Source organism: Equus caballus, chromosome 20, assembly GCF_041296265.1.
Source record: "Equus caballus isolate H_3958 breed thoroughbred chromosome 20, TB-T2T, whole genome shotgun sequence".
In the NCBI taxonomy this organism is placed as follows: Eukaryota; Metazoa; Chordata; class Mammalia; order Perissodactyla; family Equidae; genus Equus; species Equus caballus.
The window spans coordinates 24,009,179-24,025,504 of record NC_091703.1 but is presented as its reverse complement, the minus strand read 5'-3'; the positions used below and the strand labels follow the sequence as shown (position 1 = coordinate 24,025,504).

General features: G+C 43.2%; 2 protein-coding genes across 6 annotated transcripts in view; one reads left to right on the top strand and one right to left on the bottom strand.

The window, feature by feature from the left end:
• The window catches only part of ALDH5A1 (aldehyde dehydrogenase 5 family member A1), a 32,356-nt gene extending 28,792 nt beyond the window's left edge, over window positions 1-3,564 (bottom strand). The window contains exon 1 of the mRNA XM_023624523.2: window positions 2,932-3,564. Coding sequence (XP_023480291.2) covers window positions 2,932-3,549 — 618 coding nt within the window. The 5' untranslated portion in view covers window positions 3,550-3,564. The remainder of the gene's footprint in view (window positions 1-2,931) is intronic.
• Window positions 3,565-7,225: 3,661 nt separating this feature from the next.
• The window catches only part of GPLD1 (glycosylphosphatidylinositol specific phospholipase D1), a 50,494-nt gene continuing 41,393 nt past the window's right edge, over window positions 7,226-16,326 (top strand). Inside the window, exons 1-3 of one of the 5 annotated variants that reach the window (XM_014734216.3) lie at window positions 7,226-7,690; window positions 8,117-8,199; window positions 10,674-10,729. In XM_014734216.3, the coding sequence (XP_014589702.2) occupies window positions 7,665-7,690; window positions 8,117-8,199; window positions 10,674-10,729 (165 nt within the window). In that variant the 5' untranslated portion in view covers window positions 7,226-7,664. Of the gene's footprint in view, window positions 7,691-7,867; window positions 8,200-10,673; window positions 10,730-16,326 lie in introns of those variants that run through there. The other 4 variants (XM_014734215.3, XM_070244148.1, XM_001497536.5 and 1 more) reach the window with 4 other exon arrangements.

Here is a 16,326-nt window from a genome sequence, read left to right as displayed (position 1 = left end):
TGACTACAGGCCAGTGTGCTGTGGCTTATTCTGGGTGAGAGGCAAAAGACGAAAATCTAGAAGGCCTGGCTCAGAGAAAGAAACGAACTATCTGAGCAAATGGCCTGCTAGAAATAAAGCACATACTTGGTCTGAGAGAAAATGAGAGAAGAGCATGAAGCAGCATGAGAACCGTAGGAATAAAAAGTAGATTCTGCTTGCTGGCAGACAACAATGTCCAGGCTGAACTGAGAAACCCGGAGAAGCAAGCAATGACCTCCAGTATGCAAAGCCCGTGTTCCGGTTACTTGTGGCTGCTCAAAAAAGATATACTGGAGTCCTAACCCCCAACACCTCAGGATGTGACCTTATTTGGAGACAGAGTCTTGACAGAGGTAATCAAGTTAAAATGAGGTTACGAGGGTGGACCCTAAACGAATAAGACTGGTGTCCTTATAAAAAGGTGAAATTTGGACATAGAAACAGACAAGCGCAGGAGGAAGATGATGTGGAAGACACAAGGAGAAGATGGCCCAGGGGAGAGGGTGGAACAGATCCTTCTCTCAGACCCCTCAGAAGGAACTGACCCTTCCCACACCTTGATTTTGGACTTCTAGCCTCCAGAAGGGAGACAAAAAATTTCTGTTGTTTAAACTACCACATTTGTAGTCCCTTGTTACGGCAACCCCAGGAAACTACCGCAGCCTTTGTGAGGAGCTGCGCGAATGTGCGAGATCCAGACAGGGGTCCTGGGAGGCTCACAGTGATGGAGTCACAGGGGCTCAAATCCCAGATCCTCCACTTGGGCAGGAATGAAGTTACGGATGGGGACTTCTGAGCCTTTCTCAGCCAGTCTCCTCCTCCGCAACATGGATCAAGTATCTACCTCACAGGGCCTTTGAAAGGACTAAATAAAACACGTGTAAAGTGCTGCGAACAGCTCTCAGCTGTGGTGGGCACAATAATGGCTCCCAAAAATGTCCTCATCCTAATGCCTGGAACCTGTGAATATGTTACCTTATATGGCAAAAGGGATTTGGCAGCTGTGATTAAGGATCTTGAGGTGAGACTAACCTGCATTATCCACGTGGGCCCAGTGTAATCCCAAGGATCACTATAAGAGAGAGGAAGGCGCGTCAGAGAAGGTGAGGAGACAACAGAAGCAGAAGTTGGAGTGATGTGTGACCAAGGAATGTGGGCAGCCTCTAGAAGCTGAACAAGGCAAGAAAACCCCAGAGCTCCCAGAAGGAACAAAGCCTTGCCAACCCATTTTGGCCTTCTGATCTCCAATAACGTAAGAGAATAAATTTGAGTTTTCAGTTGCAAAGTTTGTGGAAATTTGTTACAGTAGCCATAGGAAACTAATGCCTTAGCTTATAAGGTGGTCAACAAATGCTAGCTCCCTTCTTTCCACCAACTTCTCCAGGAGTTCACAAGGTCGTAAAGCTGGTGAAAAGAAAAAGACAATGCAATGCAAACGATGTCAACAGGAAGTGCAAGACAAGGCAAGCTGTGGGTTTAGAGAAAGGAGAATAAAGGGAGGCTCTGTGGGCTCACAGCTCAATGGCAGGAGTAACACCTGAGCTAGATCTCAGAACACACGAATACACGAGCTGTGACCTGAACACAAGGAGCCCTAACACGCCACTCCATCTGTCCACACTATGTATACTGGACCCTGCCTCTTCTCTCTGGCCTCTGATCTTCTTAGCCTGCTCTACCTTTTTTCTCCCAGAATTTATCATTTCCAATATACTTATTTGCATAGACATGATGTTTCATTTACAGGTTAGATCTCCCCTCTGCCCCTCACCCCCACATGAGCTCCCTAAGGGCAGTGATCTTTCTTTTGTTGACTGTTGTACCCCAAGCACCTCCAACAGTGCATGGCATACAGGAGGTGCTCAGTAAGTGTCTGATGGATGAATGAATGTTCAGACCCCCCTTCAGGACTTGGACCTCATTGAAGGACGTGCATCTTCAGAGGGAGGATGCTGAAGGACAGGGCAGAAAATGATTTCACTGGGCTGGCTCCAGGTGTCGTTTAACAAATGGAGGAAGAAGATTTCTTAGTTTTATTCTTTTATTTTTTGTTTAAGGTATGCTTTTTGGTGAGAAAGATTGGCCCTGAGCTAACATCTGTTGCCAATCCGCCTCTTTTTTTTTTCCTCCCCAAAGCCCTAGTACATAGTTGTGTATCCCAGTTGTAAGTCAGTCTAGTTCTTCTGTGTGGGATGAACCGGCAAACCCTGGGCCACCAAAATGGAGGCGAGAACTTAACCACTTGGCCACTGGCCAGCCGCCAGTAGTATTCTTCTTACTCTACTCTCCCCATCTGACATCCCCTTCCTGTGCCCCCAATTCCCCAGTGTTTTCTGTGTCAGTTAATAGCAGTATTTCTATAGTCAGGCCTCAAACCTGGAGAATGGCCCTGGACTTCTCCCTTCACCTGTGCAAAGCCTGATTCTTACCCTAGTTCTCTCGATTCCGGTTTCACTGGCTCTAGCCCAGAGCACTATCAGCCTTCTTGCAGACCGCTGGAGCAGGCCCTCGCGTGGTTTCCCTGCAGCCAGGGTGGTATTTCAGATGCTCTGGAGAGCCACGTGTTCTCTTACCTTCCCTGACCGCACCCCCCCCCCCCCCCCCCCCCCCCCCGCCACGAGCCGTCAGGACCCTCTATTTGTTCACTGTACACTCGGCTCGCTTGTAATTACGTGCTCCCGTTCTGCCCGCCCCACCGGACATATTATGAGGCTTGAGGGCAGGGCCGTGTACCCAGCGCCTGGCACAGTGCTTGGCACAAAGCCGACGCTCCAAACTTATTTGTTGATCATCCCGTTTCTTGTTTCTCTGATTTTCCGCACGGTGTATCCCGCAGAAATGAGGAGAGGGGGAGGCGACGCAGCAGCTTTCCCTGTGGGGCAGAGCCCCCTGGACACGGGGCGCACTCACCTTGGCCGAGACCCCCCTCCAGCTGCAGAAAGCCTCGTAGGCGGCGCGCACCGCGGCGCGGGCCTCGGACGCCCCGCAGTCGGCCACCATGCCCAGGCTGGCGCCGCTGGCCGGGTCGTGCACGGGGAAGGTGGCGGAGGCCGGGAGCCAGCGGCCGCCCACGAAGCCATCTGTGCGCAGCAGCGCCGCGGGAAGGCCCGCCGGGGCCCCGGCGTAGCCGCGGAGCGAGGCCCGGCCGGGCGCGGGCCGCGCGACGGGCACCGGGCAGAGGCCGCGGCCCGGAGACGCGGGCGGGAGGCGCGGAGCCTGACAGCGCCGCAGCCGCAGGCAGGTCGCCATGGCCGGGGAGGCAGCGACGGAAGCAAGAAGCAGGCAAGAGAGCGCCCTCCTCCGAGGACAGGGGTCGCTCGCGGGCAGCGAGAGGAGCGAGGCGGCGGCGGATGCTGGCCAAAAGCTGCAGAGACGCGAGCAGCGCCCTCTCCCCGCGACCTTTGCGCTGCACCGCTGCGCCGACGGGACGTGCCCCCAGCGCGGGGAGGGTTGGGGCCGGGGATGGGAAGGCTCGCCTGGAGTTGCACCTGCGGGCTGCCGTCGCCTTACCCCCTCTCGGGTGCTCATTTGTCTGCAACTATTCCATACTCCGCCAACCGCTGCAGGAGAACTGCTCCCTTCCCCACATCATTCCCCTAAACGGGCATCCCCCGCCGCTGGGATTTGCGCTTGGTCTATGAATGGGCTGGTGGCTGCCCCGATGCTAAGGGCATGATCACATTTCTTCATCGCCGCGGCTTCTGCGCACTTAGGGTTTGGGGTGAGGGTTCTCTGAGGGGCTGAAGTGTAGCTCAGCGTTCTTCCTCGATGCTTTTCTGGGTGTGGGTCTAGGTGTTCTCTTCCTTCTTTGGGAGCACGGGTGCCCCTGATCTGTAACGGCGCCTTTGGAGACAAAAAGGCTTGGTTCTAAACTCAGAGTCTGTCGTTCACAAGCTGTATGACCTTCTACAAATTACTAAACCTGAGTCCTCTTGTTTAAAAATGGAACAATACCTACCCCATCGGTTTGTTGAGATAAGCATAACGCTCAGGACAGTTGCTGCATTAAATTCAGTACGACGTTCAAAGTCATGCTAGCTGGCCTAGTTCAAGCCACTAGTAAGATTAAAGTTAGGCCGCCAACTAGTCAAGGAGACCATTTGTCAGAGTCGAATCGACCAAAGTATAATCGTAATTAGTCTTGGGCCTAAAACTCCGGAAGCAGCAAAGAAGCTTCGACTTTAATGAGGATAAAAATAAAAATAGCAGCCCCGTACTCGGAATTTGTGGGTTCAAATGAAGCCCACGTCTATGCCCTGATTTAGGATGACTAGTTTCAACATATCTCCCCTTCTCCATTCCTACTGAGTTGAGAGTCTCTTGCTGGCTTTTCCCGGAGACTGTGGGCTCTTCACCTTTTTCTAGGGCATTGGACTTTCATTTGCAAAATGCCGAGGCACTGCTTTAGATTTTGATTTTGTTTTTGGCTGAGTCTGCGTGACCCAGCCTTGAGTCCGTCAGATCTGACAGAAGTGGGAACAGTGGAGTTTAGCCTTTTGGATTAGAAGGAGTGAATTCACTCCGTTCTGTATCCTACTGAAGGAATTGGGAGGAGAGGGAAGTCCTGATAGGGTGGTGTCTGCCAGTGGGTATCACACTCGCGACTGGGGAGCTGGCGTATTTCCACCTGCTGCCTGTAGAGGGAGCTTTACTGAAAGTTGATTTCTACCGGCTTGGTGGAAATAGTTCTGTCGAGAAAACCGAGGCCCAGAAGAGTGAAGTCGACTGTGGCTGCCTCTCTTGATCCAAAATTAATCTGCTTATCTTTTTAAAGTCCTGTTTCAAACGGTGCCCACTCCCCTTCCCAGCTGACTTCTCCATTGGACACAGTAGATACAAGGGGCCCACAGTACTTTTAGGGGCACACAAAAATGTTTAGCTTATAAAATCAGAAGAAAAAAGTGAACTTTTAGCTTGAATATAAGTATATTAATATTTATACCAATGCAGATGTAATGATTTTATTTTTATGAAGGAAGGGGCCCATAAAGGCAAAAATGCCTCCAGCCTAGGAAATTCATGATGTCGCCCGCCCCGTCTCTTCCCTCTCTTGTGCCCTCTGTAAGGCCCCATTCAGAGTGGGAACAATTCCTTCCTGGCTCCTGTCTTCTAGGCTGCCCTGGTTCCCCCCAGAGCCTGGCTGGGTGTGCTTACCAGGGACTTGGAGGACAAGACCACTAGGTGACAGGGACCATTTCTCCCTTTCTCCTTAGCCTGCCCTTGTCCTGGGCACCAGCACCTCCTGATTCTCACCTTTCTCCATCCTCTCCCCCATTTTCTCCAAGGGCACTATGATGATAGCCACATATTAGACTTTTATAAAAGTGAGCTGAAATTCTGCTTTATCTCAATTGTATTACAATTGTATCTTGGGTCTGCCCCTGGTGGCCTATGGGTCAAGTTCAGCATGCTGTGCTTTGGGGTCTGGGTTCAGTTCCTGGTGTGAACCTACACCACCCATCTGTCAGTAGCCATGCTGTGGCAGTGGCTCACATACAAAAAAAAAGAGGAAGATTGGCATCGGATGTTAGCTCAGGGAAAATCTTCCTCAGCAAAAATAAATAAATCAATAAACAAAAATTGCATCTCATTTATGCACCTAAGAAGACCCACTTTCACTTCAAAAACTCAACCCAATTTTGCTTTATACACATATCTAAATTGTTATAAAAGATCTATTACTGAATACCCGAGTATAAAAATATTTTTAAATCTTTTAAAATTCAGTAATGAAAATAGTTAATAGAAATCTAAGGTGACTCTTTTGGAAAGGGAAAATTTCTCTTGAATGATAATAATCAACATGCATTGAACACTTACTGTACACCAGTCTCTTTTCTAAGCACTTTACATGTATTTATTCCTCTGATCTTAACAACAGCCCTATAAGGTGGCCACTATTATTATCCCTATTTTTATGGATAATTTTATAGGTAAAGAAACTGAAGCAAAGAAATTTTTAGTGACTTGCCCAAGGTCACCCAGGTAGACTGTAGCAGAACAGGGATCCAAACGAACCCTGAGGCCCCACAGCCCTCAAGTATGAGCCCTGTCCTTTTAATGTAGCTGCATATTTTCTTCTCAACTTGTGTGTTTATTTCCAGAAAAGCTCTAAGTGGTAGAATCATGCTGTCTCATTTATAACAAAGCCACCCATATTAGGAAAGGGAGGTGGGGTGGAAAGAAAAATAATTCTATACGCTTATTATTTGTAAAGTAGTTTTCTTAATATTGCGAGCTATATTTTCATTTTCTTTTAAAAGTCTTTGATGTTTTCACAGTTATAAAAATACTACAAACTTCATAAAAATTCAGGCAGTATTGTCACATAAAGCCCATATTCATAACATCACACTATCCTCCTTAAGCAAATAATTCCCTATTATTCTGTTTTATTATATGCATAAAATTAAGTCATTCTGAACCTAAAACACAAAAAAATACATAATGAGAAATTTGGGATTAGTATTGCTTAGTTGCTGAACCCATTTCCTTCCTTGGTGCTTTTTGGATGGGTTCGTTTAAGTCTGGTTGGATATCGTTTCTAGGCAGCATTGATTTTCCCTGTTGACTCTGCAACCCTCTTACTGTTACCATTGAGTGACTACTCCTGCACGTTCTGTGCTTACAAAAGCCCGAAGCTATAACTGCCACCACCCCACCTGCAGGCTTTGGAAGGCCCACAGTGAGGGGGAGGCAAACTGCACGGCCTCTGGGGGCCAGAAGGGGCGTGGCAATCTGAACACACTGTGTGGATGGTGGGGCCTGGAGGACACGGGGAGGCACGCTCTGTCTAGGGGGCAGCTGGCTCCTCGGCGCCAGCTGGTTGTCATATCACATGGGAATGTCAGTTCAGGAGGTTCGCCTTGTTTGTTTTTTTAAAGAGAGCTAGATATCTAGATTTCTGTGAGGATTTTCCCATTCAAAAGAAGTTGGCCTAAGTTTATAAAACACTCTGTTAGCCAAACAAAACACATGAGTTTGTGGCCTCTGGCCTAAAAGCAGTCAGGAGCAGCTGGGCCTGCCGCCCTCTGGAGAGGGAGAGCTGGGGGTTCCTTTCCTTGGGGCTTTGCAGGTGGCTGAGTTAAGGTTACAGGTGACACTTGGCAGATACCTAAAGGTCTCAAATCATTCCATCTTCTCCTATTCTTCTCTTCCATTGGGCTAACCTGAGAATAAATACCATTTCCTCCCACTCTTTTAGGATCTCCTTTCTTGCTTTCAATCTGGAAGATGCGTGATTCGAGCTTTAAGATCACCATCATTTCCATGAAGAGCTGAACTTAATTTTTCCCATGGATTAAGCGCTATCAATTAGATACTTCATAAGACGTATATTCTGATTTTCTGAGTCCTTGTTTCTTGGTTTGAAATCCTCCCCACCATCCCCACCAGCCAGATGGAATCAGCATCTTTGCTTGGGCTGCAGGAATCCGATCAGGCAACAGGCTCTGGATAAACTCTACACGAACAGCCAGGGTAGAGAGACCAGAAGTGGCTGCTCTTGTGTAATCTCACACAAGTGTCAGTATCTGTTGCCAAATACTGAAAGGGAAGCTGGTTGCAGCTGATCGTCATAAAAGCACTTGCAGCTTTGGAGGCCAAGGAAGCAAGGCCACCTGATAAATGCGTGTGTGGAAAGGATGCACGAGCCATCAGCCCTTGTAAGGTGAGGCCGTCTAGTATATTGACTATTAATATTAGACAGGTGGGTCTTTTTGTAAGAAAGCAAAGATTTGGAGACACCTTTGCTTGTGTCTTCATGCAAATTTCATGTTGAAAAGAAATCCAGAGGAAATCTCGGTCTGAAGATGGCAATGCTTCCACCTAGAGGCCTTTAGATTTCAATTTATCGCTTTTTTCTCTCCCAGGTGGAGTTTGTTTACTGTTCTGGTGAAGTTAAACAGTAGTTAAACAGTTGACTTTACTGGAAAATGATATTATTTTGAAGTGAGGCTTCACTTGCCGAGTCAGTGACCTGCTTGGAGGGAAAGCAGTGGGTCTGAGCCTGGCTCTTGCTCTCGGGGCGGCAGCAGCTCTGGCGTTTGCCGTCACCGTAGGAGCAGTGAGTAATGACAGCCATGTCTGCTTTCAGGTTCTGGTCGGCCCTGCTGATTGCACTGGGCTCTCTCTGCCCTAGAGGTTCAGCATGTGGCGTTTCAACACACATAGAAATAGGTAAGTGCTGGCAGCTTGTTGTGGTGATAAGGACACTAAAATCTGTCAAAAGACATTATTAGGTGTATTGCTAATGAGTTCCCCCACTGCACTGAGCAGTGGGGCAGCGGAGAGGAGAAAGGCACGACTGGAGTTGTCCAGGGTTGGGGATGGTGGGGGTGGGTTCAGTGGAGGGGTGGGAAGCTGGAGAACTGACACATCTTTGATCCTAGGGTCCCCTGCTGTTTCTCTGGCTGGGGAAATCGGAGCTGGACAAACTAGAGGTTACCACTGAAGCAGAAGAACTGACACAATGGGGGAGGAGAAAGATGGGTGGTCTATGATAGGAGTGAGGAATTTCTTTTCGTTGTTTCACATTCCCAAGTTTATCTAAAGAGCCATGTGTAGCCACAGGAGTGGGTCCCCTGAGTCAAGTGGCTTTAAAGGTAGTTGACTTCAGGGAGGACAAGGAAGTAAGGGCGTTTGAGTGGTCACTGGCATTAGAGGTGCCCAGAATGAAGACAGGAGTCGGGGAGGCCGGCACAGTACTGCCCACAGGTTCAGGGGCAAAGGCAGAGTTATCTGGATCCAGGTGAACGGTAGCACAAAGATTTGGTTCTTATGTGAAGTGTATTTGTAATATCTTTTAGCTTGTGGAAATTGTGAGTCAACTTGTAATATAATTAGATATGATTATATCCTACAGCAATTTTCAGATTAGTTTCAGACCTACCTCATGTCTGGGTTTTCTTTAGTTTAGACAAAAACAATAACAATATAACTATGCCATCTCTAGAAGGTGCAAAACAGACAAGATTACAAAGAAAATATGAAAATGTATTCATGCAAAATAGACCTAGATATTGAGTTCTGGTGGGCAAGAACCTTATCAGAATTTTACCATTTGGAGGTGCAGTAGAGGTCACAGAGTCCCGTCCCTTTATTTTACATATGAGGAAATTGATCTTAGAGAGTTTCACAGCTAACTTATCAGTGGCCTGGCCTAGTTATGTGTCCTGACAGCTAGCTAGTCCAGTGTTCTTTCCAAAAAACATTTATTGCTAAAAGGGAGTCAGGAAACAGTGGAAAAGAGAATCTTAGGTTCTAACACCAGCTCTGCCAAAAATAGATCTGTGACTCTGAGCGATTCACTTCCTCTCTCAATTCCTCTTCTGTAAAATGAGGGGGTTGAACTTTTTGATGAATTCTAAAGTACCTTCCAACTCTAAGTTGTATGAAATTGAAAATGTTAATGTAAGTTGGCTGAAGAACAAACAAATGGAAATATTCAAGTTTTTAATCCTTAGAGTTTAAACGTTTACAAGACAGATGAAATCTGAAATTTTAATAAAACTAGATAACTGCTTTCCTTCAGTGGGTGCCAAAGTTCCTAATAGGTTAATACATATTAAACATATATCTTTAATATAGCATTAATATATATTATATAACGTGTATGTGAACATAATTGAAGGTAACTCCTAATCTGCACAGATTTTTAGGATTTTTATTAAAAAACCCTACAATTCCAACATTTATTTACTAATAATTTAGATGATTTTATAAATATCTTAGTTCACATTTTCACTTCTTATAGAGGGCCTATATATATGTGAGTTACATAAATGTGAGTTAGTTAATTAGAATTGGCCTCATTCAGTGATTTGGGTTTATAAATTACTGAAACCCCACATGCAGGTTATTTGAGTGGGCTGTGAACTTGTCAAATCAGGTATTAATGCTTATAGTAGTAGCTGTATTTTTTTGTTGTTGTATGAATTAAAAAATTGGATGTGATTTACACTAGAAATAAGGTATCACCTTTGAATATGTCTCCATAAAGAATGCTTTTCTGGTGATTCTAAGATGATTCAGGATGTGGGTATGTCTGTGTGTGTGTATGTGGGCGTGTGGGTGGAGCAGGTGGCCTTCTGAGGTTTTGTTTGTCTTTCTAACGTGGTCCAATAATGAAAACACTTTTTAGGCTCATTGATTCAGTCCATAGTTTAGGCCCTGTATTGTATTTCCTGCTTAGGTTTTTCCTAGAATCTCCCTCAATGGATTATTGAGGCAAAACATGATGGTGATAACTTCTGTTTATTAATCTCCTAGCATGTGTCAGCCATTGTGCTTGTCACTTATCATTTACTTTCTGTGATTTTATCAACACTTCCGTAAGGTGGGTATTATTTACTCAGTTTTCCATAGAAGGGAACCGAGGCTCTAGAGAGGTTAAGTAACTTACCCTAGGTCATAGAGCTAGTTAAGCAGAAACTTTAAATCACTATGCAAATTGGATTGGTATTATAATATAAATATTGCATGATTCTAATCATGCAAATGGAGATTACAAGTGAGTGCACTTAATTTTCATGTCCCACTTCCTTGACAGTTACAACCACACCATTATATATTTTCCTTTTAAAATGATCTCTGGTAAGTTCTGTTTTCAGTTATAGTTGGACTTAATTGCTTTATGTATTTATTTCTCTCAGGACACAGAGCTCTGGAATTTCTCCACCTTCAAGATGGGAGTGTTAACTACAAAGAGGTATAAAATCTATTTTTTTTCTTTTATTCCTTGTGCATTAACTTTCTTCTGTAGCTGGCAAATAAAGGTCCTGATAGATACTTAAATGTGAATTTTGAGTCATTTTTATGTGTTCATAAAACATTAATATTTTGGGTTTAAAGATTAATGTCCCCTCCAGTGCTCCTTGAACATCTTATATGCATAATTTAAACAATTGAAATATTGTAATGATATGAATCATAAGTTGAAAAAGTATTGGAAAGAATTTTTTTAAGTGGTACATCTTTTTCGTTTTTTTAAAGAGAGGTCATCCCTGAGATAAAAGATTTACTTTTCACTTCTTGTCTCTGTGTGTTGTATACAAATTGCACCATCACAAGAAGGAAGTATTTATTCAGAAGCATGCTTTGAGATGCTCCTTCCAACTTCTCCTGCTGTCTTGGTCGGACTCTTTGATGGCTTACCTTTACCCATCCTCAAAGTAATTGAACCCATTCTGGCCCGATACACCAGTTCTATAGTTAAATGATACTTTGTGATCACAATACTTATTAAGTATTTATATTTGATAAGAATAGTTAACATTCCTTCATGACATCGCAATTGGATCAAATTATTATTAGATAACCCAAATTATTAATTTTGATTTAATTAATTTGTATTACTAGATAATACAAATTATTACTTGATAATCCAGTATGGAAAGCAAGATGGTAAAATAACTGAAATCTATTATATCCCCAAACCACTTTTAGTCATTAGTTTCAACTTCCTGACTCGCCAATTTAACAAGCCCTCTGGGAACAAACATCATTTATGTTTGATTGTCATCTTCACTGACCCTGATAGAATGTAGGCAGGAAAGAGGAAGGGAAGTGAGAATCTGCCTAATTCATCATTCGAACAATCAATCCTCAGCGTGTGGAGAGTGATTTTCTACTAGAGGTATTCAAGCTTGTGTCATTAATTTAAAGTTCATCATATGGACACTGATTCTTCCCCTCAGTGTTGATCCTAACCCAAATTCTGATGTCGTCATTGGCAATGACCGAGTTTCCTGAGTACTCACACTTCCCCTTTAACTTATGAAGACAGATAGGGATCACTTTACCTCTGATTTATTTTCTGTCTGCGGGAATCTTTGCAGTTCTCTTTCTCCCTCCTAAAACCTGCTATTTGGTGACCTCCATTCATTGGTATAGTTTGGTGAAGTCATACAGAGGGAAGTGGGCTGAAGGATGCTAGCTGGCAGGGTGGACAGATCCCCACAAGCTGGCAATATCTCGGCCAGATCTGCACACTCAGGATCTGAGTTTTCTTGGCCCTGGGATACATGCATAAAGCTGAGAAAATCAGTTTATTAGTTTATAAGAACTGTAAGAACCAAGCTGACCTCAGATTGGTTGTCATCATTGCCCTGAAATTTACTTTCTTTCTATGAGAATAAACAGAATGTGGTACGTTAACCATGAAATCAGGGCAATGGTAGTTACTTGGTTGGTTGCTGTCCCCTCTCCCTACCCCTCCCTCCCCACCCAGAGAATAGGTTTTGTCTTTTCTGGTGATAAAACTAATAGAATCTCAATTTGTTAAAAAAAAAAAAAAATTCTCTGAGAAAACCAATGTTAACATTTTGTGTTATTTCACTTTTGGCGTTTTCTCTGCATTTATTAGCACTTTCTTTTTTCCAAAAAATGATGACATTTTACACACTATTTTGTAACTTGCTTTTTTTCCTTTACTATGTCAGAGACGTTTCCATGTCAATAGAGATCTTCAGAATAATTTTAACAATCACATATTTTTCTGTTATCCAGAATGTACCATAATTTATTTAACCAATTCCTTATTCTAACTTTTTATTTTGAAATAATATAAAATACATAGAAAAGTTGAAAAAATTAGACAAATAATTCGTATATACCCTTTACCCAGTTTCCCCAGTTGCTGACCACTTATCATGTTTGTCTTTTTATCCACTATTTATGGATAGTGATTTTTTTTCCCTGAACCATTTGAGAGTTAGTTGCTGGTGTGGTGCTCATTAGCCTTTAACACATCATTGTGTATTTCCTAAAAACGAGGACACTCCTATATAACGACAGTAGAATAATCACCATCAGGAAATCAACATTGAAATAACACTATCACTCAATCCTCAGGCCTCATTCAAATTTCACCAGTTGTCTCAATGATAATCTTTATGGTTCTAGGACCAATCCAGGATCATGTGTTTGTGTGTAGTTGTCAGTTCCCTCTGATCTCCTCCAACCTGGAACAGTTCTTCAGACCTACCTTGTCCTTAATGACCTTGATATTTTGGAAAAATACTGTCCAGTGACTCTGTAGAATGCATCTTAATTTGGTTTCGTCTGATGGTTCCTCATAATAGATTACCCGAAAGGTTATTTTTTGACAGAAATATCATAGAACATCAAAGTGATGCTATATTTTTCTCATTGCATGATGTCAGAAGGCTTACAATGTCAACTTGTACCATTTTTAGTGATGTTAACTTTTATTTCAGCAATTGTATTTTTCAGTTCTGAAATTTCCACTTGGTTCTTCTTTATATCTTCTATTTCTTTGCCACAACTTTCTATTTTTTCTTTTTGGTTCGATTCAAGTGTGTTTATAATTATTTGAAGCATTTTTCTGATGGCTGCTTTAAAACATTTGTCAGACAATTCTAAAATTTCTGCCCCCTCCATGTTGGCATCTGTCGATTGTCTTTTTTATTTGAGATCTTCCTGGTTCTTGGTGTGATGAGTGATCTTTGGTTGAAATCTGAACATTTAAAGTATTAGGTTATGAAACTCTGGACCTTATTTAAATCTCCTGTTTTAGTTGGCTTCTTCTGATACCACTCCAGTAGGGGAAGGGGTGGGAGAGACCTCACCTCCTAGCTGCCAACTGTGGGTAGAAGTCAAGGTTCCACACTAGGCCTCCACTCATGCCTCCCTGGTGCGAGGGGTGGGAGTTCCTCCTTACTGCTGCTCACCATGGCCTCTACTGATCTCAGAGGGCAGGGGTGGCTTCTTATTGCTTGGTGGTGGTGAACATCCTGATCTCCTCTGGGCCTCTTCTCACACCACCCCAGTGGGGATGGGGAGAGGCACTTGATTGCTGCCAGTTGGGATTGGATGTCCAGGCTCTCCTCATGGTCTCCACTGACCCTGAAGGGTAGGGGTGGGGGCCCGGACATCGGGGGTGAAAGTCTGCTCCCTCCGTGGCTTTCTCTGACAGCACTCCCGGGTAGCGGCTGGAGGATGATGTTGGGGCATCTCATTGTAGTCTGGTGAGGGGGGAAGTCTAGGCTCCCCATTTGGCCTTAGCTGGTGGGGAGGGGGGCGGGTAAGGGTGGAGCCACAGTTTTTTCTGTGATGTTTGGTTGGAGTAGAGGTTATGGCCTAGAAGTTTTCTGTCTTGCTAGGCTGCCCCTTTCCTGGTCCTGTTGCTAGCAAGAGGAGACTTTGGTTGGGGCTTTTTTGGTTTGTGCCCATTGGGGTTTCTATGTGGCTGGCTTTTTCAGTATCCAGTTTGGGACATAGGTAAAAAGAAACCCAGAGAACTCACCACAGTGTTATTCCTGAGGTCTCGAGTCCCCTGGCCAGTTTGCTTACTTATCTCCACCTGTAAGTAGTCTTATGTTCCTTTTATGTACAATTTCCTAGGTTTTTAGTTGTACTTAGCAAGAAGAATAGGGAAAAATACATCTACTCCATCTTCCTGGAAGCAGAAGTCCTAGTGATATAATTTGTATCCCTTGGTTAAGATGGTGTCTGCCACATTTTTATACTGGAAAGTTAATAAGTATTTTCTACTTTCAAATTAGTAAGTAAATATTTTGTGGGGAGATATATTAAGGGTATATAAGTATCTTGTTTCTCATCAAACTTTTACCCACTAGTTTTAGCATCCATTGAGAGTTCTTTCCTGAAATAATGATTATGATGGTTGCCAAATTGTGTTTATCTGATTCCATCATCCCTTTTACATTTATTGGTTGACATTCTGCTGTAACGCATAGCTTTTCCTTCTTCTTCATTTATATATTCATTTATATCAGTATACATTCATGGATTCCTACGTTATTCAGTGGTTTATGTTACATTACTATCATTTATCTTGATGCTCAAATTGTCCCAGATTTGGCTTCAAGTTGGCTTTTGTGTCTATCTACCTATTTAAAACCGTGAGTTCACACAAAAATATCTCCAATTCCAATCCATCACCACAAGATTTATTCTAGCCTTCTCTGTGTCCATATCTGTAACTTCTTTCTCCCATGGTGACAAATCTCCATTATTTTCAATATATATTATTATTATTTTTTAATGAGTTTATTTTTCCTTTTTCTCCCCAAATCCCCCTGGTACATAGTTGCATAATTTAGCTGTGGGTCCTTCTAGTTGTGGCATGTGGGATGCCTCCTCAACATGGCTTGATGAGTGGTGCCATGTCCGCACCGGGGATCTGAACTGGCGAAACCCTGGGCCGCGGAAGCAGAGTGCATGAACTTAACCACTCCACCACGGGGCCGGCCCCTCAATATATATTCTTACATGCTCAGTCTCCTTGTATGTGATCAATTTCCTGACCAGGCTTGGCAAATCCCTTCGGGCCTGGCACTGCTAAGCTGAATCCGCTTGGCCCAGAAACAAATGAGAAAGCAAAACAAGCAGGACATATGTGACCGAGGAAAGGTTAATATCCTTCCTTGCTCATGTTTCATTGAAATTTCTTCATAAACACCTTCAGATTTGGAAACATTCACTTTTAGGGCCTACTTTTTATTTATTTTTAAAATTTTTGCCCATTTGGTAGGTGAAAATGGTATCTTGTTATAGGTTTAATTGACATTTTAATTATTTATTACTAATGAGGTTAAATATATTTTCAAGTGTTTATTGACTATTTCTATTACCTATTCTGTGAATTGCCTATGTCTTTTGCTCATTTTCCTATAAGGATATTTATCCTTTTATCTTGATATAAGTATGGCTTATTAAAGATATTCACCTGTCATCTATCAAATGATTCTCATGGTTATTTTTCACAAATTTCTTTCTGGTGCTTTTTACCATGCAAAACAATTAAATTTTTATGTAGTTAAGTGCATAAATCTTTTCTTTTATGGTTTCTGCCTGTGTTTTGCTTAGAAAAATCATTCCCACTCTGAGAGTTATACAATTATTCACTTAAATCTTGTCTTGTTAATTTTATGGCTCCATTTTTGACATTTAACTCTCCAATTCATCTTGCATTTATTTTGGCGTAAAATAGGGATCCAGTGACCTGTTAATGATAATGTTAATTTCAAGTCAATGTCACCTAGGCTGTGCATGGATTCCCTATGCAAAAATGGAATACTCATTGCTATGGTGTTGTGCCACTACCATTTGTTGATTGCTCCATCCTTTATTCATCTCTATCATGGTTTAAGCTATTATGTATGCTGGAGTCTGTTTCTTTACTCTTTATTCTGTTTCATTGATCTGTCTCTTAAGCTTTCAATGTTATACTGTTTTCATTTCTATGGCTTAATAATGTTTCTACATTTGAACGATATACCTTCCTTCTGGACTCTTCTTTTTCCCCCCAGCAGTTTCCTG